Source organism: Motacilla alba, chromosome 9 (genome assembly GCF_015832195.1).
Source record: "Motacilla alba alba isolate MOTALB_02 chromosome 9, Motacilla_alba_V1.0_pri, whole genome shotgun sequence".
Classification (NCBI taxonomy): Eukaryota; Metazoa; Chordata; class Aves; order Passeriformes; family Motacillidae; genus Motacilla; species Motacilla alba.
This window is the reverse complement of record NC_052024.1, coordinates 20,082,834-20,107,850: the sequence shown is the minus strand read 5'-3', so window position 1 is coordinate 20,107,850 and position 25,017 is coordinate 20,082,834. Positions and strand designations below refer to the sequence as shown.

At 38.7% G+C, this 25,017-nt stretch overlaps 1 protein-coding gene across 8 annotated transcripts in view; it reads left to right on the top strand.

Annotated features, from left to right (window-relative positions):
- The window catches only part of NAALADL2 (N-acetylated alpha-linked acidic dipeptidase like 2), a 409,871-nt gene that overhangs the window by 17,089 nt on the left and 367,765 nt on the right, over positions 1-25,017 (top strand). For all 8 annotated transcript variants that reach the window (XR_005257965.1, XM_038145641.1, XM_038145644.1 and 5 more), the window contains one exon: positions 8,227-8,285. Coding sequence is in view for 1 of the 8 variants with exons in the window: in XM_038145641.1 (XP_038001569.1) it covers positions 8,227-8,285 (59 nt within the window). In the remaining 7 variants the exon portion in view is untranslated. Of the gene's footprint in view, positions 1-8,226; positions 8,286-25,017 lie in introns of those variants that run through there.

The following is a 25,017-nucleotide window of genomic DNA, read 5'->3' as shown; positions in this document are numbered from 1 at the left end:
CAAGGACTCCCCAAAAGCATTTGTTTTTGTTCCTGTCTGTGTGAGCTGTGTTAGCTGGAGCTGTTCTGTGTTGAGAGAGGATAAACGTGCAAAAGGTGCCGCTGGTGTTTGTTAATGATCTCCATGCTCAGAAGCCTGGGTGAAGCCTCAGCCTCCAGAACCAAGCTTGCTGAGCACATGCTCAGTAGAAACAGGAGCTGAATTCCCAGCTGTATTTCCCAGCTCTCTGTGGAAGTTCCCTGTTAGATCACTCATGTCCTGCCAGCCTTCTGAGATCTGACAAGATCGCAGCTTGAACTGTTTAATTTTTCTTGCTGTCATGCGATGCTTCACAGTGAGTTAGCTCAATAGCCCTAATCTAATGCTTACTGCAATGAAGCTGGGAATGTATCCATCAATACTTATTTCAGTAAGCCAAGCAAAATGAAACATTTTTTGACAACTTCTGTCCATTTCATTATCTCCTTTTTAATCACAAAACTGTCTCATACAGTTTTCATACTTCCTTAAACTTTGTAGCCTGTCTGCTTTCATGTACATCAGGGTGATGCCAGCATCTCTCTCCTCTCCAAAACAAGGTTCCATCCATGTATTAGGTTAATCTGTTGCATTCCTGCAGCAGAAGGAAGCTAATTCTTTCCTGATGTGTCCAGGCACCTCTGGAGTTAGGAACAAAAATTTCAGGGAGTAGAAGACTTCAAATGTGTTATTTTATTGCCTTGCCTTTTTTTTTTTTCTTTTCTTTCTTCAAAAGTAATCTTGTTTAAGGATATTTGCAATGCAAGCAAAATTGAGAAGCTTTAGTATTGCCATTCTCTAGCATCACTCAGATCACTCAGTCATGCCAGACTCTGACAGGGTGTGCTCTGTCCCAGGCCAGACAGAGCTGAAGTTCCTGCATTATCCTCATGTTCCAAGTGGAATTTCCTCACTGAACTCTGATATTTCCCCACTTATATTAAGGCTACTTTCTGTTTCTGCACGAAAGTGTGTCTGTGTGTAATCTCTGTAAGTATACATGCCCTTTCCACCATTTTTAGAGCAATACAGTGGAGGTTAAATTCCTCCCTGTTTTCTGCAAAACACTCAGTTTTTTAGGGTAATAGTTTCCTTTTAATGTTGCAGAGAAACAAATAGGTAAGAAGAAGAAAAAACAAAGAATAAAGAAGATAAACTCATGCCTAGCTGTGTGTGTTTTTCTTCACACCTTCTGGGACAGAACTGGATGAGTTGTCCCTTTATTTACAGCAGCAGTGTTGGTTTAGATACTCTGTTCTGCATCTGCTCCCCAGGAGTTAAATGTCAGGGCACAACTTTGTTTTTACTTCCACACAACCAGCTCTAGGGATGCATGGCCCTGTGGATGGAGGAGAGACATCCATTGTGACATGCAGTTGCAAAACTGCAGTTCTTTGCTGGCTAAGAGGAGTGCAGCAAGCTGTTCTCAAAACCAGGCCATTTTTTCCTTGCTCTTGTGAAAAGCTAGAGCTTTACTCTCTCATTTTTGCTTTTCAGGAAGCTTAATGCTTTTGGGCTGTCTCCAGCCAAATGCTGATAACAGGCTCTATAAGGGAACTTCTATGCAATGATTCTTTCAGCAAAGAAATTGCACATAGCAAAGGTGGAACTTTTGTTGTGACCAAGAGAAAGGTACAGTTCAAGCAAGCATTTAGACTTCTTCTTTTTAAGGAACTAGTCAGAGTAGATTAAGGCCATTTGAACTCACATTAACTATTGAAAATAGAACAGCAAAGCTGCACTTTTTCCCTGCAAAAATACTCTAGAATATTGTTCATCCAATAATGAATGCTTATTTTAAAGTCTTTTTCTGTGGCAGGTGTTTATATATGAGACTTGACTTGTAAAAAACATTGTTCATTTTAATTGACCTTCCTGACCTTAAAGGAAATGTAGATACTTGCAGACCGCTGCATTTTGTTTTCTTCTGAAAACATTTTAAGGTAATGCACCTTGTACTTTGGGAATACTTTGGGAAATATTTTTCCAGTGGGCCTGTTTCTTTCAGAGGCTGACAGTGAAATGGTGGCAGAGATTTAAAATAGATACCCCCTTTGAAGCTGTGTGCTGATTATTAAAGTGTGTGGAAAGGAGTTCTCTGACCCATTACAAAATAATTCTTTCGCCAACACAGGGCATAATGCATTCTGATGACACTCATAATTGCAGTGCTTCCAGAGTAATTACCCTGGTAGTTCATTTTTGTATTGTTGGAATTCATATTTGTGTGTTATGTTTAATTGAAATCTGCATTCTTTGATCTGTGCACGTGTGGAAATACTCGTTGGGTTCACCTGTCAGCAAATGTATATTTACTTGGCAAGTAAACAAACATCTGGGTGTTTTAGACAAATGCATTTTTATCTCACCTGTGTGTGATACTACATCCCTGTGCAGCTGCATTTTTCCAAGTTACAGCCAGCCCATGTAGTGGTGGATACTGGATGCTCAGGTGTTTATCCAACATATCAAGTTCCAGAGTTTGGAATTGTGCCAGAAGCCAGTTCATGGTCAGATCTTGGCTTCTGTCCTCAGATTCATTTGCTGATGTTGCCTCTCTTTAGTTACATGTGACCTGTTTGTACCAGCTGAGGTTCTTCCAAAGAAAAGGGAAAGGAGTCTCCAAATTTTGATTTTTTGCCACTCCTCACTGAGCTATGATGGAACTTGCTCTGTCTTTTGGCAAAGAGATGCTTGAACTTTTTGTATGTAACTGAGAGCACCTGCTTATGAAGTGTTAAGCCTAAAGAAGGAAGGACATCTCTGGACAGGATGAAGAGTAAAGATAAGGTGGTGGTGCTTTGACACGGAAAGGGAAGGTAGATTCGGAAGTAGAAATAAATAAAGCAGACAAAAAAGTTCAAACAGTGATGTCTGTGTGGGTGTGATTTGCCTGTGTTAAAGTCAGGCTTGTAAGGTAAAACTAATATAAACACAGCTTTCCCTGTAATGAACTTGGGTATTCTAGAAAGTCTTTTTTATAGAGTTCATATTGTATTTTGGGGTTAAATTACCCCAATAAAAAGAATTCCTCTGTGTGCTTTCTGGATATGAAGTTTAATCAGAATGTCTTGGAAAGAAGCCTGGGACTAACACGAGCATTTTCTTGATGTGATGTCTGCACATTTTCACGAGAGGAGTAAAGGTCATTCCTCTGTTGGATGGGAAAGAGCTTCCTAAAGCATGTTGGCAACACTAGATTTTTCTGCATTTTCTTTACAGTGGTGATGTCATCAAGGTTAAATTTAAATTCACAGCTAAAAATAGTACCTAGAGTGTAAAACAATTGCTAAATTAGCAGTTATTCATATTCAGCGATTGAAAGTCAAAATAGAGCTGGTTGTCGAGGAATTCTTTGTGGAAATCAGTCGTATCATCTGACCTTATTTTTTAAAATCTTCTAAAAGCCTTCTGCTTTATAGCTCTTATAATGGTATAAAGGAGTGAAGGTTTTCTTGTATGAGCAGATCTGAGGACTGGAGTGAAACTGCAGCTTGTACATCCAGTGGGTGATCACTGGATAGGAAGGTCTTTTTGGTTATTACCAAAATATTGAACTAGCCAGTCATCCAAACCCAATAATGTCCATCTTTTTAGGGTGTAAATGTTTTAAAGGCAGTGTTTCTTACAGCAGTGCATTCTGGGGGCTTTTTTTTTGTGTTCAGGATAAAAATGCATGTGACCTTGGTTTAGTAAAAGTACAAGAACAAATTCCTTTGAATAAAAGCACAGCTGAAAAGTTAAACAAAAAAAATCCTTTTCTACAGATTAAGCCTGGTGCTTCTCTCCTCCCTTTTAAACATTTAAACACACTCTTTACATGATGCTTAAGCTTTTAAGTCAAAGTTATGAGGTGCTTTAGCCCGGCTTGAGCCTGAGAACAAGACCCAAACCAGGACAATAACAAAATGACACAAAGATTGACTCCACCGTGCTTGCTGGATGAAGTGAAAACTGCTGAAATATAATTCCTATATCCTGGGATTTCACTGCCTGCTGGAACTAATCTCATTAACTTAAAACCACCTGAGGCTTAAGAGACATATACACTGCTGTGAGAAATTATATTTATCTCATCCTAGGGGGAAATCCTTTCCCTCCCCCAGCTTACCTTACTTTTGACTTTGTCATTGGTGAATTACCAGGTCATTTCTCCCCCATGGGAAAGTCGTCATAGCTCACAGCTATGCAATTACTGTATCTGAAGTTCACTGCTGTATGAATGCTGAGATCACTGTTCGAGGGTTTTCTTCTTAAATAATTTCCTAGAGAAAACAAAGACTGGAAAAATAATAGGTTGGCAGTTTACTTAAATAAAGTTCCTCCAGAGCTACAGGAAAAGATTCCAGAACTAAAAACACAGTATAAGGCAAAGACTTTAGTGAAAGCATTAAGGTGTTTATTGCCTTTGTAAACCAAACACTGACTTTTCTTTTACCATTAAACTTTAAGAGATTGGTGGGCTCTGATAAGTGGTAATTGGATGCAGAAATTTCCTATATGAGGTTGCAGTTCGAGATCCCATGAGTGTCACCAGGGAGAGTTCTGGAGTTGAGTGGTTGATTGCTGCACTCCAGTTTGGATTGAGAATAGATCCCAGATCTGCGTTCAGTATTAAATCCAGCCAGTAGAAATACTCTGTTTGACATAGGAGGATTTTGGATAAGGCATTTACTGATAATCTTGTTGGACTTTGCAGCAAGGCAAAACGACCTTGTTCAAGTGTCTTTCAATGTGTGTCTACTTCTGAAAAAAAAAAAAAGAATAAATCAATTTCGGGTTATCCATTAAACAGCTCAAATATAAATGATTTTAAGAAAAAAAAAAGTAGTGTAAAACCAGAGGAAGCTCTGGAAACCAAATCCTGAAGGCCTGATCTCTGGGATGGAATGCAGAAAGCCTTTTGCAGTGGAGGCTTTTTGTGGTGAGCCTGGCCCTTGGGTGCTGCTCCCAGAAGGGAGCCTTGGAGTAGGGAGTTTGTGTTGGGGAGGTGGAAGTTACTGTCAGTGAAATGGAGGTGCCAGCTTCTGTAACTAAGAGAAATGACCACTGAGCCAAACTACATGTCATTTTTGTAAAACACAGCTCAAAAGGTGATTTGTGGATTTGAATCATGGGTCTGTCAAAGTTCACTGTTTACAGTGGTTTATTGGCCCTAAGTGGCCATTTCCCAACCAGCCATTTAAATTGTTCTGTGTTCATAATGTGTGTATAGGGACAACAATGAATGCAGTTGCAATTGCAGACCAATTACAGTAATTAAAAATTATAATATAAGCCTCTGTTTCTCTTTCATCTGCATGGGATGAAAGTAATGTGGTCTGTTGATGGGAATGCCCCATTAATCCTCTGTTAATGCCCTATATTTAAGGGCCTACAATGAAGTGTGTATGAGCAAATAGTGAAGTGCATTAATGTCTCTGGATTAGGAGTCCTTGTAATTATGGTGCTAATTATGTGTTGTTGTGATCTTGTCTAGATGTAGGTGAATTTGGTCAAGTGTTTTTGTTTAATTTTGTCGAGTAATGAATAAATCAGTGAAGTTACAAATGGCTATTGCTATTGTGTTGTTAAGAATAGAGTCTGTCGGGTGAATGGTTGCTGAACTCTAGTGTACATTCCCTTTCTAGTCCTGCATAAATGAGTATAGCATATTCCAGTTTATTTAGTGATGGACAGGCCGTTAGCTCTTAAAATAGCTAAGGAATAGGAACCTGACACCTTGAATGATTTATGTGTTTTCTTTGTAAGCTTGTTTCTGTTTTGTAACCTTTAAAATGTGAGTTTTATGAGCGATATCATTAAAATTTATACTCCCTCTAGTATGTGATGTTAGTCATTATTGCTCTGCTGTGCCTCCAGATCACCTGTCTGAATTACAAAGCAACCTTCCTTGGAGCTAAATAATAATTTTTTTTTCCAAATGTGTGCTGACTTCATTATTTTTCATTGGTACTCCCTTACCAGAGCAGAGGCCAGAATCTGGCCTTTCCTGCTTTCCATCCAACTGGGAAAGGTTACTAGGAGTAACTGTATATTTTTAGGAAAGAAATATGAGGGGTCGTTTAACTTAAGAGATCTGATATCAATCAGAAGAAACTTCCAGAGAATTTGTTTTGAAGTGTACTCTATTTTCTCTTAGGTAACTGAGATTGATATGCTTGGGAGGCGATTTAATGTTGTGCTGGGCTTTGGTACGCTAATTTAAAAGAGTTTCAGCAGAGAGTGAATCTCTGAGGAAAAAAATTCTGATACTGAAAGTGAATCACAGTCCTTGATTCCATCAAGTGAGACTCTTCAACATCTTATGTACCAGGAAACATTTTGTGAAAGGTTTCAAAGTTACACCTTTAGTCTGCATTCTCAAATTGAAGGTGCCGAAAAGGTTTCTTCTGGAAACCTCCACAATGCTCTCAAAAGGTTTTGGGTGTTTTTTTAACAAATTAATCCAACAAAAAATGGAAGTTTTGCTGAGCCGTGGAGTGCTCCTCTGGTTCTCTGGAGGCTGTCAAGCAAACTGCTCTGTAACTCATGAAGACCGATCTCTCTCTTCTTTCAGAAATAAATGATCTTTATTCAGTGTTTACATTGTATATTGTCTAGCAGATTGTGGTATAGAGTAACTAATTGTGAACTTCCCAAGCATGACTTAACTAGCCAGCTTTCATCCAGAGGTGAGATGGAATTGTGTTCTGATCAGTTTGACAGCAGGTGGTTTAGTTTTTTCAAATCAAGGCTGTTTGCCTAGAACCAGATCATCGAGTCCATTAACCCAGCACTTTGCAGTCCTCCTCAAGCCCATGCCCCCAGTGTCACATCTTGTAAATACCTCTGGCCGTGGGGCTTCAGCCTGGGTGTGCAAGGGTGTGACATGTCTTTCAGTGAAAAAATTTATCATAATAGCCTGTCTAAAACTTGCCCAGGCACAGCTTGTAGCAGTTTCCTCTTGTCCTTCTGCTTGGGAGACCAACCCCACCTGGCCCCAACTTCCTTTCAGGTGGTTGTAGAGAGTGATGAGGTTCTTCTCCTGGCTGAACACCCTCAGCTCCCTCAGCTGCCCCTCAAAGGACTTGTTCTCTGTGCCTTCACCAGCTTCATCTTTCAGAAGATGTCAGAGTATGCAGAAGAGCTGGGATTCAGGCTTCTTGTAGCAATGCCTGTGTGGGTTTTTTTGTGTGTGTTTGTTTTTCTTACAAAACCTTATCATTGTAATACAAATGATTTACTGATGTTAACAGAGGATAAAATACTAATTTCAGTGCAGCCTGAGGCTACCATGATCTATTCAGTGCTGTCATCTAGTTTAATTGAAAGATTTGTGATATAGCACTAGAAAACGAGTTTGAACAACAGAAAATGTGTTACTTTTGGAAAACATAAGAATGGAATATGTCAGATAAGAGCTGAGCCAGAATAAGTGTGCTCAAGCACTGAATCCTCAAGCCAGTGGCCTTTTTCTGAAATAGGTGGTATCATGTTGCCTGTTGTTACTGTTATTAAAATTCCTTGTCTGCTTCTCTTCCCAGAATGGTTATTCTCTCAATATTTGCAAGGCAAGTTCCCTATCATGTTACAGATTTCCCTATTTGTTTTTGTAATAAAGAAAACGCGAGCATCAGAAGTTCCTGCATTGAACAATTCCAGCAGCATAATTCCTAGCGCTGGAAGGAAAGCTCTGTGAGTTTGCTCTCCTAATATCAGCTGAGGTCTGTTTCAAGATTCTTGTCTTCACCACACACACTGCAACTAGACTTTGATTAAAGTAATGCTATCAGGTTGAAGTTTAATTTGCTCTATGCTAATTATATGTATTTTAAATTGTGAGTGGACTCCATACATAAATGTCAGTGAGATGGTGAAGGAGGTGGAAAGAAGAGGTGTGATGGTGATTAGAGGAGGCTGAGTTGAGTTTTTCATAGGATTAATGCTTTCCAAATTGGAGAATATAAGATTGAAAGTGAAGGGCGCAGTCCTTGTTGAGGGAAAGTGGTGGAGTGATCCTAATGCAGAATCTCATTAAAGCAACTGTCAGGATTCCTCTATTTTACCATCACCTCCCCTTTGCTATAAGAGTCAGCTGTCGTTTGGAGTGAGCATACTGCCAAAGAGGCATTTACAAATAAATGAAAAATGTCACAATTGATTTTGCTCCTTTCAGAGGACTCCGTGTCAGCTTTGTCACAAACCCTTTGTTATTCTCTCTTTCAGATCTCTTGTCTGGACTTTGGAAATAACTTTGGTTCTTGGATTCCTTCTGTTGACCCAGGGTAAGCTCCCTGGATTATGACTTTTTATTAACATTTGTGCTACAGTTAAATAACATTGACTTTTCAGTGCCTATGAAGGGTGAAGTGCTAGAAGTTCTTCCAATTACCTTATGAGTGTATATAGAGGCTGCATAATACAATCCACGCTTGAAAATACCACTAAAAACCAGATTTATTTTGTAGTTTCTCTTATAGAAGTATTTGCACATTATGGTAATTACTTTGCAAAATGTTGTGTGCTGTGGCAGTAGCCACATAAAATATGAATAGCTATGTGGTTTTATTTGTTACTAAACAATATGTACTTCTAAGGTTGATAGTGTTCTTTTTTCCATATTTATAATTTCTCACTCTTTCACTGTATGTTAAGATTGTTATAGTGCATTTTCCTGCTTGTGAGTAGATCAAAAGGTTGTTTTTCCTATGTATTTGATGGCTGGATAAGTTAACTTGATGTACAATATCAGTCTACCCCTTTTAATGTGAAAGTGTTACCATAAGATTGGATATGTGTTGGAATGTCATTATAAGAAATAGTTGAGTTTGTTTAGATATGAAGTATCTAAACTACAATTGCATCTAAAAAAACTCGCCTAGTTATTTTTTCCTTGAGCTTCAGTATTTGAGATTACGATCAAAAGTGGAGTGTTTTACTAAAATTGCTGTGAAAGAAACTTCATTAACATCCAGAAAAATACCCGTGATCTTTTAAATAGGAGTTGAAGATTTCTAAAGACAGACCTAGTGCTACGTTTAAGAGTAAACTTTGTCCTTGCATATTCTGCAATGTCCTGGAAGTGTAACCTGCAAACAGTAATAGGACAAGAGATTACCATTTTCCACTAACTTCAACAAACTCACACAGTATAGAAATAATTGATTTGCGATGGTTTTGTATTTCTAAAGGGATTCTTCAACAAGAGTTCATGCTTTTTTTTTGCAATCTGGGAAACAGCCAAAAATTCCTCTTTCAATGCATGTTTTTTTCATAGCATATGAAAGAGAAACTTGCTGCATTTTATCACTGTTGCTATTGCAGTATTTAGATTCTTAAAAACAAGAGACCCGAAGAAAATCACTTTGCTGTCACTTTTGTACTCCGGAAACTCCTAAGAAGTTGGGGAAATATTGTATTCTGTAAGGAAAACAAGAACGATATATGGTGTCACCTGCCCTGTGTGCAGGTTTTGCTTCTTTTCCTCTTTCCCCTGGGATTTTAATGTAGCTTGATGGGCTCTGCTTTAGCATTGCAGAACTCTGCTTTAATTGTTAAATTTCCTCAAAGTTCAGACTTTTTCTTCTTTTACTAGAAATCAAAACTTGTTAACTGGAACTTTCAAAGAATACCCTTAATTTGTTCTTTGGACTGTTTTGTTTACATGGTAGTTTGTGGCAAAGCTCTCTAGGGCACTCTTTAAAACTGTGTTTTCAGCAGTGGGCTGCCCAACCTTGCTGTTCTTCTATTAGTATTAGAAGAATTAAAAAAAAATCTAAGATATGAATCAAAAAAGACAGAGAATGAGTTCTGGCAGCATGGACAGTTATGATACAGTCTCAAGGAATGAACCAGACAGTTCAAGGCTGTTATATTTGCGTAATTATTCAATATTACTATAAACAGAGATGGAAGGAAGGAAAACTAGGAGGAAAATAAAGAACTCATCATTATCAGCTCTATTCATTTCCCAAACTCCACCCTACCATTTGACTTAGTAAATTGTTTTGAGGTTAAATCCAAATGGAAATCTGTAACATTTCACATCTACACATAAATGAAGCATGCACTTAGGAGTAAAGCAGTGCTACAAAGGCCAATCCAGAACTCTCCCAAAATGCCTTGGAACAAAAATGTTTAAATATTACTTGGCAAATTTGCAGAAGCTTAGACTTCCACTCACCAGATTTTCACTCAGCCACATTTGATCATGTTACTGATGTTGATGTGTCCCAGCTTCTGAGAGCTGAGCATACTCTGATCCATGGTTGTGCACATGTAAATATCTGTGCCCCAGCTGTTGGCAAATACAGGAATTAATTCCATATATTTGTCTGAATCTCATATGAGATTGCTTGTGAGTGCTGGGTGTCCCTGCAAGCAGTGGATGAAATGTCATGGCTGGCAACATTGCCATGATTTAAAAAATTACTTTAGTGGGAGATTGTCTAAGATCTCCATCCAGCAAATAGCAAAAACAGATTACTAGAATAAAGGAGAGATGTGTGAGCACCACTACTGCTTGTTCAGTTCACTGAGGAACTTGCAGGTTGGGAATGAGCCTAGGAGGATCCGAAGGGATACACAGAGCGTTTGTTCCAGTCAGAACCCTTCATGGAAGTGAACCAAAGGCAGTCCTGTGCTGCTAATACAGGTTTCCTGTAAGCTTCTTTTCAGCCAGGGGGAAGGGAGTAGGGAAGTGCTCTGAGAGCTGTGTCTGTCTGCATCAGTTTCTGTTCTTCAACTGCAAGTGAAAATGTTAGATCTATTAATTTTTTTTTTTTTTGCTGATGGTGGCCATCCTGTTCTCCAGTGCCCTCCTCCACTGATTAGACTCTGCTGTTCATGCTGACAGTTGTTCAGCTCCTGGACTCGGGATAGTCCTTCACTGTGTCTTCATACACAGATGTCTCTCTTCCTTTTTAATTTAATAAAGGTGCTGTATTTCTAAGTCATAAGGATGCTGGTCTCATTTCAGCAGGATGAATCACAGTCCCTTCCCAGCACTCAAATACATGACTTCTTGTGAAATAAAACTGCTTTTCTGTACATGAAGAAAAATAATTGATGATGAAGGGAGGGTGGGGAAGTAAGGGATGATAACCTTGTGAAATAGGGAAAGATAAGGTTTCAAGGAGTTTGTCATTCATTAATTAATTTGTCAATTAAGTTGTTAAAATTTCACTTTTAGAAGATCTACTTAAAAATCCTGAAGATCATTCTTAGTTGAAATCAATCCGGTTTTTAGGGCCTCCTCTGATTTGCACCATGCTATTTCTCAGATTAAATTCCGTATTATTCCATTGACTTTAGAAAGGTCGCTGATGCACTAAACAAATCGTTCCTCGCCTCTTTGTATCTGAGGCTCTGCTCTGTGCTGCTGCCCCCTTTCAACTGTTACAAAACACTTATTATCCGACTGGTGTCCTCTGAAGTGTTTTGTGTTGTTGCTTTATAAATTGCAAGTGATGTAATAGAACTCACAGCAGAAAGGACATGTGGAGAAGACAATGCTAACAAACAATTTGCAGCTCCTCATTGCCATGGCTGAATGAGTTGGTTTTAGGTAATTTGCTATTCAAACAGCAATAATGAGGTTAAATGTGTTTTACTCGTTTTTATTGTGGCACAATGGTCAAGCCTGAACCACTTAATTTGAGGGGGTTGGACAAGGCAAAGAAAATTGCTAATCATGTGCTTAATTGATCATTCTCTCACATTGCCTGTAGCTGTAAGTGTTAACGATGGCCTGAGATTAACCATCAGGAAATCACTGAGACTGTACAGGAATGTACCATGGAGCAGCTTAATGGTGAAATGGTTCAGTTGCTGCCAACTCAGCAGAGCAAAGGCAGGGGATGAAGCTCTCATGCTGAACCCTAGAAACATGAGTTTTTGGTCAAAACCTGACTTAAAATGCATGTGGTGTGATCATCCCTGCATAGTCTATTTGGGGGGCAGGGAAGTCCTTCAACTACATTTCCTATGGGATCATTATTTTAGCAAGAGCGTCTTGGGAATGTTTTCAGCACAGAAGAGCATTTGCAGGACCTAATGCATTTTGAGCTTTCTCTATGAAACTCTAGTATTTGCTTCAGCAACAAATGATGATAATTACAGCTGGGGTTGGTGGTTTGTTTTGGTTTTTTTTTTTTTAAACATTTCCTAGAACAAAAGTGTTTGAAATCGTGTTCAGAATTGGTTTCCAAGTTCATATGCCTGCATATAGATTGGAATTACAGTAAGGAAAAAAATCAATTAATTGCCGTTGTGTTAATAGTATTGACTCTATTTGATAAGTATGTCCTTGGGCATTTTTCAGAGTTGTAGCTATAATTTATAGGTGCTGATTACAATTCCTGTGTGTCTTCTGTAGCTCTAGAAACAGGTTATTCAAACTTGTCAGCTGTGACGCTGGCCTCCTGTAGAGTGTTGGTTTTGCACAATGTCTTCATATAAAGGAAACAAATATAGCCTTCCGTCCCCTACCATCTGTTGTTAGGGGTATTCCCTTATTTTCTACTGTTTTGGGGAAGAATTTGGCTTAATGTTCTTGAATTAAGTATAATAATTAAGATTTTTAGCATTTGTAAAGGCCTGACTCGCACGCAGGAGGTAGATTGAGACAGGCTGACATGTGGTACTGAAATGATACATAAGTAGAGCAATGTTTTCATCAACAGAAATGTGTTGCTGTTCAAAGTTGATTCTCTCTGTAGGGTGCCATAAAGTAATTAGAAGACCATGACATGATCCTTCAGTATTGTATTAATTCCTTAGAGGGATGAATTCATCTTTTTTGACTGCAGTAATGCATGACTGGCCATGGAAATGCCACTGAATTATGAAATCATCTGTAAAACAAAGAACAGTTTTTCCAGAGGAGCATGTTTATTTTACAAAACTCGTAAAAGGCTCATGCTTTTAGTGATTTTTGCTTGTAGCACATTAGAAGTGAAAGTATTTATCTTAAAATTAAAAATCAACATGGAACGCTGTGTACTTTGCCTTGAAGAAAACTGCATGTAAAATATTTGTCTTCTGTGAGGACTGAAGACTGTTAGAAGGTTTCTGCCAACACAAGAAGAATCTCTTGTTACAGGTGATGAGTTTTTGCAGCTGGTGTAAACTAATCCAGCAATGGCTGCATACTGTAAATGCAAAGCATGACAATTTTGTGCAGTTTTCTTTTTCCCAGCAGTGGGTGGAGAGCTGAGTTTGTATAATGAGACCATGTTAAAAATTAGCCTTGACTGGGCTTTCCTTTGATTTTTAGTTTTATTTGTTAACTGACCAATGCTCTAAGCATGAGTTTGTAATAGCGGCTTGTGTTGGCTGGAAGGGGAGGGACACTGACCTTGCACTGCTCAGTTGGGGGAAGACTGGAAATACTTAATGAGTTTGATCAGAAAGGATTCTGTGTGCAGCCCCTCTAAGCTGACATGTTGCTCTGCTTACAGCAGGAATTCCGAAACCCACAAGGACATTGTTTTGCCATCTTTTTATTATTCCCCTGTAGAACATCTTTCTGATTGTGCTGTGAAGTGTGTTGCAATCGAGAGGTTCTTTCCAGCCCACCAGACTTGTTTGTTTCTGCTGTGTTTCATTTTGTACTCAGTGTTAATCCTTCCTGTACTTACATTTTCAGGTGCAGTGCTGGAAGTGGCCCTTGCTGCCATATCCCAAAATAAAGCCCTTTTCTTGAAGAAACGAGACATTGAGGCCTAGTTTGCTATGGCAGAGGCTTTGGGAATGTGCAACAAAAATTCAAAAGTGTAATTAAGGAAGCATTGAATTTAAGGCCTGCCTTGACTATTTCACTCAGGTCAATAATTCAGTGACTTTGTGGAGGCTGCATGCCTTAGCACAAAGAAAGGCATGAGTGGTTCCATATGTGCAAATTAGAACCAATGACTCTCTTGTATGACACATGAAGGAAGACTTTAGTTTCAAGCAAGGAAGCATAATCACTATTTCTTGGTTGCTAAATATCCAGTGTGCAAAACCAAATTTTCAGTGAAGGTGTAGATCATTATTTCTCACATGATTATTGAAAAATGAAAGAAAATGGGGAAGTTGCAATAGATACTTCACGTCCTGCTGTAGTTCAGGGCAGAGGTGCAATATTTAGCATCCTTGTGGTATTCTCAGTATACTTAATAATTCTTTAGGACTATGCTGTTCTAATTATAGCACATCTGAGTTCAAAAAGAGTGTTTCATATAGCCTTAAGGCCTATGAAGGAGATAATCTTCTTGGGAGTTCTGACATTTGTTTTAATGGAAGAAGGATCAAGCACAAATGCTAGGCTGCAGTGACATTTAAATGTGATCAGCAATACTGATCAGTGATCAGGAAATCGAGCTGTTCCAGCTGCTTACTTAAAAGAGACTCCTTTATGTAACATATTGTCAATTTTAAGTAGTTTTTTTTAATATTTTCTTAGAAAGAATATGGCTCTCCCTCTATGAATAAACCACCCTATCCTGGTGATGTGGATGACAAGGCTCTGATGGATTTCAGCAACATTATGAATCTCACCTGCTGGAGATTGAGTTTATATGCATGGATACAGAACTGCTCAAAGCAAAATGTTTCACCATCCTCGGATGAACACTTTCGGTGCTCTGAGGCGTCTGAGTGTGTTAGGGAAGAGAGCTCATCTCCACAGAGATAAATGTTTTGCAGTGGTTTTATTCTCATAAAAAGCTGAAGCCAGAACCAAGAAATGGAACAATTTCTGATTGAAAAAATCATCCCAGCTCCCCTCCCCAAACAAAGCACCTGCACAGGAAATAAATGATATTGTAATTAAAGTAGCAGAGGTTTCGGCTTCAGCAAGGAGAGTGTCCAATAGTGGACAGAAACTATTGGAAATGGGGCTGGCAAGCCTCAGCTTTCAGGGCATTGTTTAGAGACAGGATGGAGGGGTTCGAAGGTGGGCAGGTCCAGCTTTTTGGGAAACTGGATTCCCATTTTTTGTTTACGGATTCCCATTGTTTTCACCTTGATCCTCCAAGTCCACCTGTAAAAATCATCTGTGCCTGATGTCCTCAAACACTGCCCTGGGAGTCACTGACTTTATCATTGCAGACCTTTTGGATTTGTTGTGAGTTTACTGAGTAATATTTATTACAAGCTGTGTATTAGCTTTTTTTTTTTTTTTGGAAATATGACTTTATTTTGGTAACTATCCTTTATCCTAGGTAGAACTACCTCTGTTTTAGTCAACAGCTATATGGTGGCTATCATTCAGAAAATGATAGATTGTGTTTTGGAAATAAAATTTCATGAGTGCAGTTTGCCTTGTGTGAAAGACAATTTTCTTGGTGAATCACTGTAGAACTTTTCCTTTAAAGCGTAAGTTGACACTTCTCCACTTTCCTTCATTTAAACATGTGTCAAAGCCCCAAAATGTCCTGTATTTTTTCCCCTTTTCAGGGAAAGCAGTTAACACCTTCCATTCCTTTTTGGAATAGAATTGCTTTCATTCCTAATTTTTATTTTTAATTTTCTATATCTAACCTCACCTCTTCCTTTATCCATTAGTTGTCTTCTTCTCAATAGACAGAAAAATCTATTTCACAGGTACATGTTGAGGTACGAGTAGAAATAAAAGGCTGGGGCAGAACTGAAGCCTCTGGCAGAGACATGGCAGCTGACAGGGGGTGTGGCACTTTGCATTTTAGTTATGAGTAGTTGGGTTGTTCTGCAATGTTTATAGGAATACATTTGCAATAAGAAGTGAGAGCACCTTTTTTAATAGCTTTTATAGTGGTATTAGTTCCTTTAACCCAACAGAAGCAGCCTGACATCTTTCTTTTTTCTGTTGTTTCTGATTTGGTTTTTCCTGTACTGAATGGATAAATTCAGAATCAGCTGAAGCTTGACAAATGCAACTGTGAAAACGCAACTTGTCTTCAAGCTATACTGCAGATCTTTCTCTCGTCTTTCTTTGCTCCAAGAAATACCTGTTCAACTGTTTTTATAGTATTTTTATGATAGGCATTTCAGGTACCTACTGCTGGATAAATAAAACTGCCTTCCTAGCTTCGGGAGGCGGGGATGTTTTTTCATTTGTTTCTCAAAATTTGTTGCAGTGCAGAATGTAGTTGGATGTCATAGTAAAGAAGATGGCCTGGCATGGAAATGAGAACATAATTAAAATTATTTTTACTTTTCTCAGGATTTGGAGCAAAATGTTGCTTAAACCTTTTTCTTAGAGGTATTACACCTAACAAGCTCTCTTGAGAGAGATGGGGGTAGAGCAGCAAAGCTATCAACAAAAATATGGAACGGCTGCGTTCCCTGGGGTTTGCTTAAATTTGAAAGTAGGTTGGAACTGTGAAGAAATATAATGCAATCTGGTAAAGAAACTGCAGTATAACTCCAGTGGCCTCAGACACAGTAATGTACCAGTGTAAAGATCTCGTATTAACCTGAAAAATAGGTAGCAACATAAAACACTCTGAAGTTGCTTAGTTTACATTTGTCCTTGATGCATCGTCTTCAATACCTTGTGGTGTGGAGATCAATTTATGCTGTAAACGCTGTGGAATGGAAATGAAGTCTTTTTACCTGCTGTGGGAAGGGCCCTGTGAACCTTCTCTGGGCTGCCTGTGTTAGAGTTTGACATGGTAAGTTCAAAATGACCACTGAGCTAAAACAGCCATCAAATGATGCTACATCCTTGGTCTTCATTTAATAGCAAGTTGAAGTTTCCTAAGCCATTGAAGCCACTTGTGGTGTGAGATTTTCTGTCCTTGCCAACATGAATGTACCTGATGGACTCATAACAGTGGTGGTTTAGGATTTGAAGCAAAGTAAGTAATTCTTGAGTGTTTCAAATGTTTGGGTTTTTTTTTTTTTTTATAATCTGGAATGCTTGTTAATCCATGCAGTATTTGTTTTATTATAATGTTTTCTCAGAATTTGTGAATGCCTTCCATACAGAATCAGCAGTAATGGTTTTGCAGAGCTTTTTACTTCTGAAATTCCGATTGAGAAGTAGTTCTTTTGTTTGTTGTTTTGAGGAGGAGCTTGGTACCGGGTTCATAGTGAAAAGTGTGCTTGAATTTGAGCAAATCAGTGCTTTCCAAGACTGACATAGATTTTGAGAAATCCCATTGAGTTACAGCCTCCATTGTTCTCCATTCACATACACTTAAAAATCTGGAATCAGGTTGTGTCTGACATATTGGACAGCTATGAGAACTGTAACTTCCAAGAACAGATCTGCATCTCAATCGAAGGGACATGGAAAATAGGAGAAAATTTGAAATTTTGTGTCAAAGATCTTGTGGCTTTGAAGTTCAATAGAAGTGAACTGTAGAAGCAACCTGTTATTAAATAGTATCTTTTGCATCTTAAACAGTCACGTTAAGGTGTTGGTTTTCATCTTCCACAAAAGGCCACATAACCAATGTGCTGATATTGCTGCTCTGAGTGTTAATTAACTCACGGCTCTAACGTAATGGGAGTTGCGCAGTTTATTTGAATGAAGCTGTTGCTTTATCTGGTGTTGCTTTCCCGTTACAGAACTTTGGGAGATTTCTGTGGGAGATGCAGCTGGTGTGTGATGAATGTGCTGCAGAGAGGTGGCCTGATGGGCACTGCCCAACCCAGGGTTTTCTGGAGAGGTGCACACTTGATTCTGCTAACTGCATCTTTCTGGCTTTACTGGGAGTGTTATCCTGGATGCTTTGCTCCAGGAGGTTTCTCTTTTTCTCACAATCAGCACATTCATTTTTTTTCCCACTACACTCTCATATCCCTCGTGTTTCTAATTAACATTTCAAAATCACCGCCTGTCCTTCGTTCTGCATAATCTGTGCTTGTTTGCATTCCAGTAGCACACCTGTACTGCAAATGCAACACCAATTAATAGTCTTTTCAGTAGTTTAAAATAAATGGTGTCCATGTATGGGCTTATTCTCAAACCATAATATAGTCAGTATTTTTTATCTGACAGGCCTTGAGTTCTAAGAGCTGCATTTAGCAAAAGTTTGAAACTCTGTTTAGGCTGAGTAAGCAGATATCTTTGTCTAATCAGTTAAACACACCATGCTTCTTTATAGCTCTCTACAGGAATAAAGAATTAAAAAATTTAAGCAGTGAATAAATATCTCAAAAGATACTTATTTTTCCTTGAAATGTGCTTCACCTGGAAAAATATTCTTAATCTGCAGTTTTTCTCTTTGCTCTTAAGTTACCAAATCATATGTGCATACTAATTTCATAAGCAGACTTGAAATCACTGAAAATATTTTGCTGCCTTTTGCTTTGAGTTTTACTGTACTGCTTTTTTTTTTACTCCTAAACTTAAACATCTAAAATAATTGCAGTAATGAAGTAAGGGATAAAGGCAAATTATAGCTAAATACTTTAAAATAATAAAGGCTTTATTGCTTGAAATTTACTTTTGAAGTTTTCAGAGCCATCTAATTCCCTCAATAAAATGTCTCTGCAGCGTATAAAAAAAATCAGAAGTATTAATCTTTTCTGAGGAGGAGTAAAGTATGACTTAACCCAAGAATTCATGCAGAGAATAGCATATAGAAACATGTTGATGCCAATAACGTAATGAGAAAGAGGAGTTTTTTTTTGTTTTGGCAGAAGACATCAGGCTAAGAGCAGCAAAATAAAGGACATATTTTCAGGTCAGTTCTTTTGTTAAGAACTTCCTTTGAATGTTAACTTAGGTTTTCTGATCCAAGAAAGACTTTTGGTAATATGATTTAAGTATTGTCTTGGCCTCTTGCTCTCATGCTTGGTTAGGTCATCTCTGACCATGAGGAAGAAGATGAGAATTTACAGAGAGATGTGGCTCTGCCTGAGAGCTGTGAAACAGGGAAGCGTCCAAAGCTGCTGTGCTGGAAGCTAATGAATATAACCCTGTAATTCTGACTATGTGAGGGCAGTGTCACCTTGGTTTCAAAAACTGGTTGGTCTTTAAGCACCTTTGGTGTCTCAGCTGTGTGCTCATGTGACATAAGTACAGTGTCTGTACTTAGATTTCAGAACATGCAGCTGATTTTGTAACTTCAGACTTCCAGTCCCTGCACTTGGAATTTTTCAAATGTATCAGTGTTTTGTTTTTTTCAGTATGTATTGTAGCTGATCTCTGAAAAAAGTACTTCATAGCCCCCCCAATGAAAACTCTTGACAAGACTCTTGAAATTGCATCTTCTCTGTTATCACTCAAAACTGATGGATGAGATGCAATGTTATGACTTGACAAGTTTAAGTACAAAATTATTGATCTCTGAACTGCAGCAGAACTCCTAAGGATAATCTCCCAGTATATATTTGGCATTGAGTAGTATTCAGTGCTTGTTGCTTTTGCTGCACATTATTTCTTTGTGGATAATTTAGCCAGTTTCCAGAACTTCTTTGACAGCTGTGTTTTGCTGAGTTTCCTTTGGCATGGAAGAAAATTTGGGGCCAGTTTTTTTGCCTCAGAACTGATATCAAGTAATAATTGTCTTTTGACAATGAGAGGATTTACGAAATGCTTGAAATTTAGGGATAAGTTGGAAATTTAACCTATGTACTAAGTGCATGGAACAAATGTGTTCACTAGTTTTGTGAGTCTGAAGGTCACAGCTTTAGACAGATCCAAACCAGTAATTAGCCAATTTATAATTTGCTGTTGGTTTGAATATTGAAATGAAGGTTGTATGTCACTGTGAGAGATGTGATCTAGCTCAGCCAGATGCATGTGGGCTCAATGAAGAAATTGCCGAGTTAAATTCCTGGCCTGTGCAATGTAGAAGGTCAGTCTGGGTGATCACAGTTGCCCTCTAAAATGCTGGTTGTCAAAAAGAAAGAGGGATGTATTTGAAAAAGCACGAACCAGGGCTTGTTAGAAATAAAGTGTCAATAGATAACATGGAGTAAACAGATAATTGTCAATTTATGCAATTAGAATTTTTTAGAAAAACTGATGAAAAAATTGCTGGCTTCATGGAAGCATAAAGTAACATTAGTTTATCTTACTGAACAAAAACACCAAGCCTTTTTTAACTTTAACATATAAAGTTGGCTGTTGCAGCTCTATGACATTTGCAGAACTGAGGGACTGTCTCTGTCGTTCCATCCATATTTAATACTCAAAACAGGACTCCAAGTGTACAGTTTTTGTTTGAGCTCCAGTGTGCTTAAATAATCTGGTTGCCTGGGGAAGAGGAAAATTGATGGGATAGGAAAAGGAAGGTTGAGGAATCTGAAAACAGGCTCCCAAACACACACCACAAAACCTGAATGTGCCTGTGTGCGCACCTGCACTTGGTTAGTTTTATGCATTGTTGCACCTGAGTGGAGTCAAGTGGCAATAAAATGAACCTTTCTTTATATTGGCTACTTATTTTCCAAAGCGTTTCAAATACCTGCGAATTCAGAACCTATGTGGTAATCAGCCTTAGCTAAGGAAAACTTAATTAGATCCTTAGCAATATTGGAGTTACACAAAAAATGCTGAAATCAAGAAAATTGTCAGTGTCTCAGTTGTCTTGATAAAGAAGAAATAATGTCATGTAAGTGTAAATGCAAATGCCTTTAAATCACATGGATATTCTTTAACATGGGGAATATTTGTCTTACTTTCTGGATGTTTTTCCCTATTGTCCTTTGTTGATGCAGAAGAAAGGTACTGCTTGTCAGAGAGGACATTGCTGCTTCTCTTCTCCCTCAAAACACCATACATAGAACAGGGAGTGGCCTAGGAAAATGTCATTTTGTGCATTGGTTAGTAAGCCTGAATAATGCAGTTTAACCTTTGATGACCTGGGAGTTTAGATTATATTTTAAGAATATTTTAACTTTTTAATTAATGGCATAGTTTGGCTTAAAAACTGCTGGTCTTTGTCCTGTCCCTTTCCATGGAACTCCATGTGGGAAGCAGCTATCTGCTCAAAAACAAGCTTACAGAAGTAATACCTTGATTTGTGTAGGAAATATACTGGGTTACCTGTCATGAACCCTAATCCCCTTAAAATACATCAGAATTTAATGGTGACTCTTCCCATACCTGGAAGTATTTAAACAGGGACCCACAGGAAGATTGAACAGAGTAAAGCAAATTGAATTTGGTTTAAGAATTCATCCCTTTTTGTCCTACATATCTAATTCATTTTTCTCAAATGCTGTTCATATTGTGTTGCATATTAATTGCATATTCTATGTTCTTTATTCATAATATACCACTGGTAATAACAGAAAATTAAATTTTTAATTCCCAATGATACCTTAATTTAATGTTCCAGTTACTTCTCTTCTTTAACTAATCTTCTGTCCTCTGAACAAATTTGATTAAAATCATTACATTTATTAAGAAGAAATGGGCTAAAATGTATCACTTTGGTCCCACAGGGTATTAAAAATTCCTTTCTAAAGCGTGTCTTTTGGTGGATGGCAGATTTTAGGCAAGGAAATTGCTGATTAAAGCTCAGAAATCACTAGGATATTGAAAAATGGAAGAAATTACTTGCTTTAGTTACTGCGTTCTCATTTTACAGGTAACCCATTCCTTCTTACTCTTGTCTCCTGATGCTGTAGTAATTACAAATTTGTGAGATTTGGGATAGGATGTGGGACACAGAGGAGTGATTTCAGACTTCTGTCTTTCCTAGTGCTGTTTGCTGGGGGAACCTTGCAGGCAAGTGCAGAGGAAAACTCCCCCTGAGCTCTGTTCCTTTCTGTGCTGGGCTGAGCAGAGTCAGTGACAGGGTCTGTAGGGTGGGACAGTGCAGCCCTTGGACTTTCGTGTTTGTACCAGACAAAAATCTGCGGTTGGTGTTTACATTTAGATGCCTTGTAATTTGTAACTTCATGCTGATTTTGTTTCTTTGGTTTGGATTAAAGTGTTAGTGGTTTAACCTTCTTAGTTTTCTGTTGAATTGTGTGATTATCGTGGCCCCTTTGATGTTATGCATATCTGTGTAATTAGGATGTTGTAATCTTCTTTCTTGGTCTCTGATACTGAGTTAATAATACCTCCTTAGGAAGTCTGATACAATACTATTATATTGTTGGGTAGGGAGGAGTTCACTTGTCAGGGAACAGAATTTAAGCATAGGTCTTTTTCCAAACCAGCAATATAAAGAAATGCTTTAGAAATATTTGCATTTATTTTTGTGGCTGTCCCTCTCAGTTCTCACTGTATGGCTGATTAGCTGCATTCAAAACACGATTTGCTGCCTGTATAGTGACAGAACTTTTTTGAAAATGTGAGTTAATGAAATTTAATGCTGTCTGTGCTGGCTTTTTTAGGTCCTTTGAGCACCCATTAAGTAGGTGAGCTGCTCACTTGTAAAGCTCTTTCAGCTGTGAATTAGAAAGCATCTGCCTTTGCTGTATGCACTGTTGTCTCATAGTCATTCTAATTTTCTCATATTCATTTCTAATTTTATCTGCTTCTGCTCCCTGGGCCTTAATTCTGCAAATTCATGATACTGATTTTGTGGTGCCAGAACTTGTTAGACCTTCCACTATCCCAGGTTGGTCCAAGCCCCGTCAAAGCTGGCGTTGGACACTTCTGGGGATATGGAGCAGCTTCTCTGGGCACCCTGTGCCAGGGCCTCCCCACCCCTTTTTCCTAATGTCTAGTCTAGATCTACTCTCTTTCAATTTGAAGAAATATTGCAAACTAATAAGATTTCTAGGTACTTCATTATCTTCCATATGAGACAAAGAATAGATTGGAATTAAAACCATTTCCCCATACAGTGTAAATTACAAAAACAGAAATAAGGGTTTGGAAACTTCAACAATTCGGCTTGAAATATTTGAGTTGCACAAATGACTTAAATCACTGCATCATGTCTGGGCTATTCTACTTGGGCATTGCAAGAATTTGGAATTAGAGCATGGTGCATGTTAAGAGAAAAGCAGGAGCACGGAGGTGAAACAAATGTTTTAGTTCTAATGGAAATTCTGAGTTCTTTCAATTTCCTTATAAATCTGTCTGGTGTTGCTGCATTCATTCTTACATAATTAAGAATGTCGCCTATAGTGATATTATGTATATTAATGTAGGAAATTATTTAGATTAGTGTTTGATACTCTTGTGAGCTGTGGTTCACACAAATCAGCCTTGAGGATGTGAAGACAGTCAGTGTTTCACAATTTTCACCAGGAAAACAGTTGTTTTCACAGCTTTGTTAACATAACTATAAAGCTTTGTGCACCCTGTGCTAAATTTTGGCATGAAACTTCTCACCATAGGAGAATATACAACTTTTTAACACCTGATTTAACACTTCCCCCCCATGCTTCAGAGGTTGAAAAATGGAACTTGGCAGACGTACAGTACAATATGTGTGTTAGGACATGCATCTCAGGCCATGTGTATGTGTTTGTCTACAGTTTAAAATGTTGGGAGTGATGGAAACAATTTATTTATGTGTGGAAACACCACATAGTGGATATTAAAAGAGCAAGTCTTGGGAAAGTCTGAAAGAATAGGGACCCACGGCAAATAACTGGCTTAACACAAGGAAATGCGCACTGAAAAGGAGGGATTTAGCAATTGAAGATGGGATTATCACATGATGAGTTGCAGCTGGTGTGGGAGAAGGACTGACACTGAAGCTAAGCCTGCTTCTTCAGAGCCTGCCAGAGGGTAGAGGAACAGAAGCAAAACTTCTTGGCTGAAGTTCTGGATGGGTTTTGTTGCACCCCAGGTGTGCAATCCGGATGCCCTGTGTTTGGGGGCAGGCTGTGGTTTGCTTCCAGGATGTATTCTGCACTCCCAGACTGGATTTATCTGGAGTGCAGCTGCTGTCTGACGTGACCAGCGTTACCCAGATGTGAGAGAGGCTCCAGCTATGCCCGTGTACCACCCAGGGGCTGCTCTGGCAGTGCTGGGTGACACTGGTGCTATTGCCTGGGCCAGCAAAGGCTTTGCTCTGGGTGAGGGTAAGTCAGGTGTGAGTTAGAGCCATAATTCACAGCAGATGCTGATGCCTCAGGTTTTAGCTTTTAGATTTTTCAATTTCTGTACTGCCTTTAGTGTGTGGGTCTGGGCTTCTTACCAGGGGATGGTGAGCTCTCTGCACAGAGCAGGGAGACAAAACAATTCCTTCTCTAGCTGGGGACCAGTGACAACCGATCCAGATCTCAGGCCCAAGAACATAAACGGTGTGGGCTGAAGAGAGAAAAACCAGAAGAATGGGACTGACTGCATGGGCTGGAGCTGTAATTGGACAATCCAATATGCAAATGGAGTAGAACTGATAAAAGTGAGAGACCCCGTGACGGGTCATCCATTTTTTGACCATTTTGGTTCATCTTGGGTGCAGCCCTGGCTGGGCTCTTGTACTGCCCAGGATGGATCTATTGAAGCTTCCTAATAAATCCCTACTTTATTCTTTAGCTCCATCTAGTCTCTGTTTTAAGTCAGCCTTCACAAGGCATCAGTGCAGGTCCCAGTTCTGCACTGAAATCTGAGCAGGAGGAAACTCCCCCACCCACGGCCATTTAGCTGGGGACACTCATGGGGTGGAGAGGGAACAAAGAGAGCTCTGTGTGGGTCCCTGCATCCCCCTGAGCATTAATTTGTAGCCAATTATCCATTACATGCTTCATGCCCTCCTTCTTTCATTTCTTCTTCAAAACTATCTGTTTGGATGAGTGTGGGTGTGCAAATGAGGTTTTGATCTCCTCCTTTCTCTGCAGAAGGAACTTCTGATGCTAGATTTTGTAAAACTTGTTTTTGTACATGCTGAGATACCTGCATGCCAACATCCTTCTTTAAAGAATATTTTCTTAACAAGCCCTGATAATGGAAATAACTGTAAAAGGTATCTGCCTACATCAGTGTAATTAGAACTTGGATTAGGGGGGAAAAATACAAACCACTTTTAAACTTAGATTTCAAACCATGAAATTTCTTACTTTTGGCAGGGAAGGAGTTTCAACAGTAATATAATATTTTGATCTTAAAAACAGAGATGCTTGGTTATAAATTGGAACCAATGCTTCCCTATTGAGTGTATAATTGGACTGTTTCAAAACAAT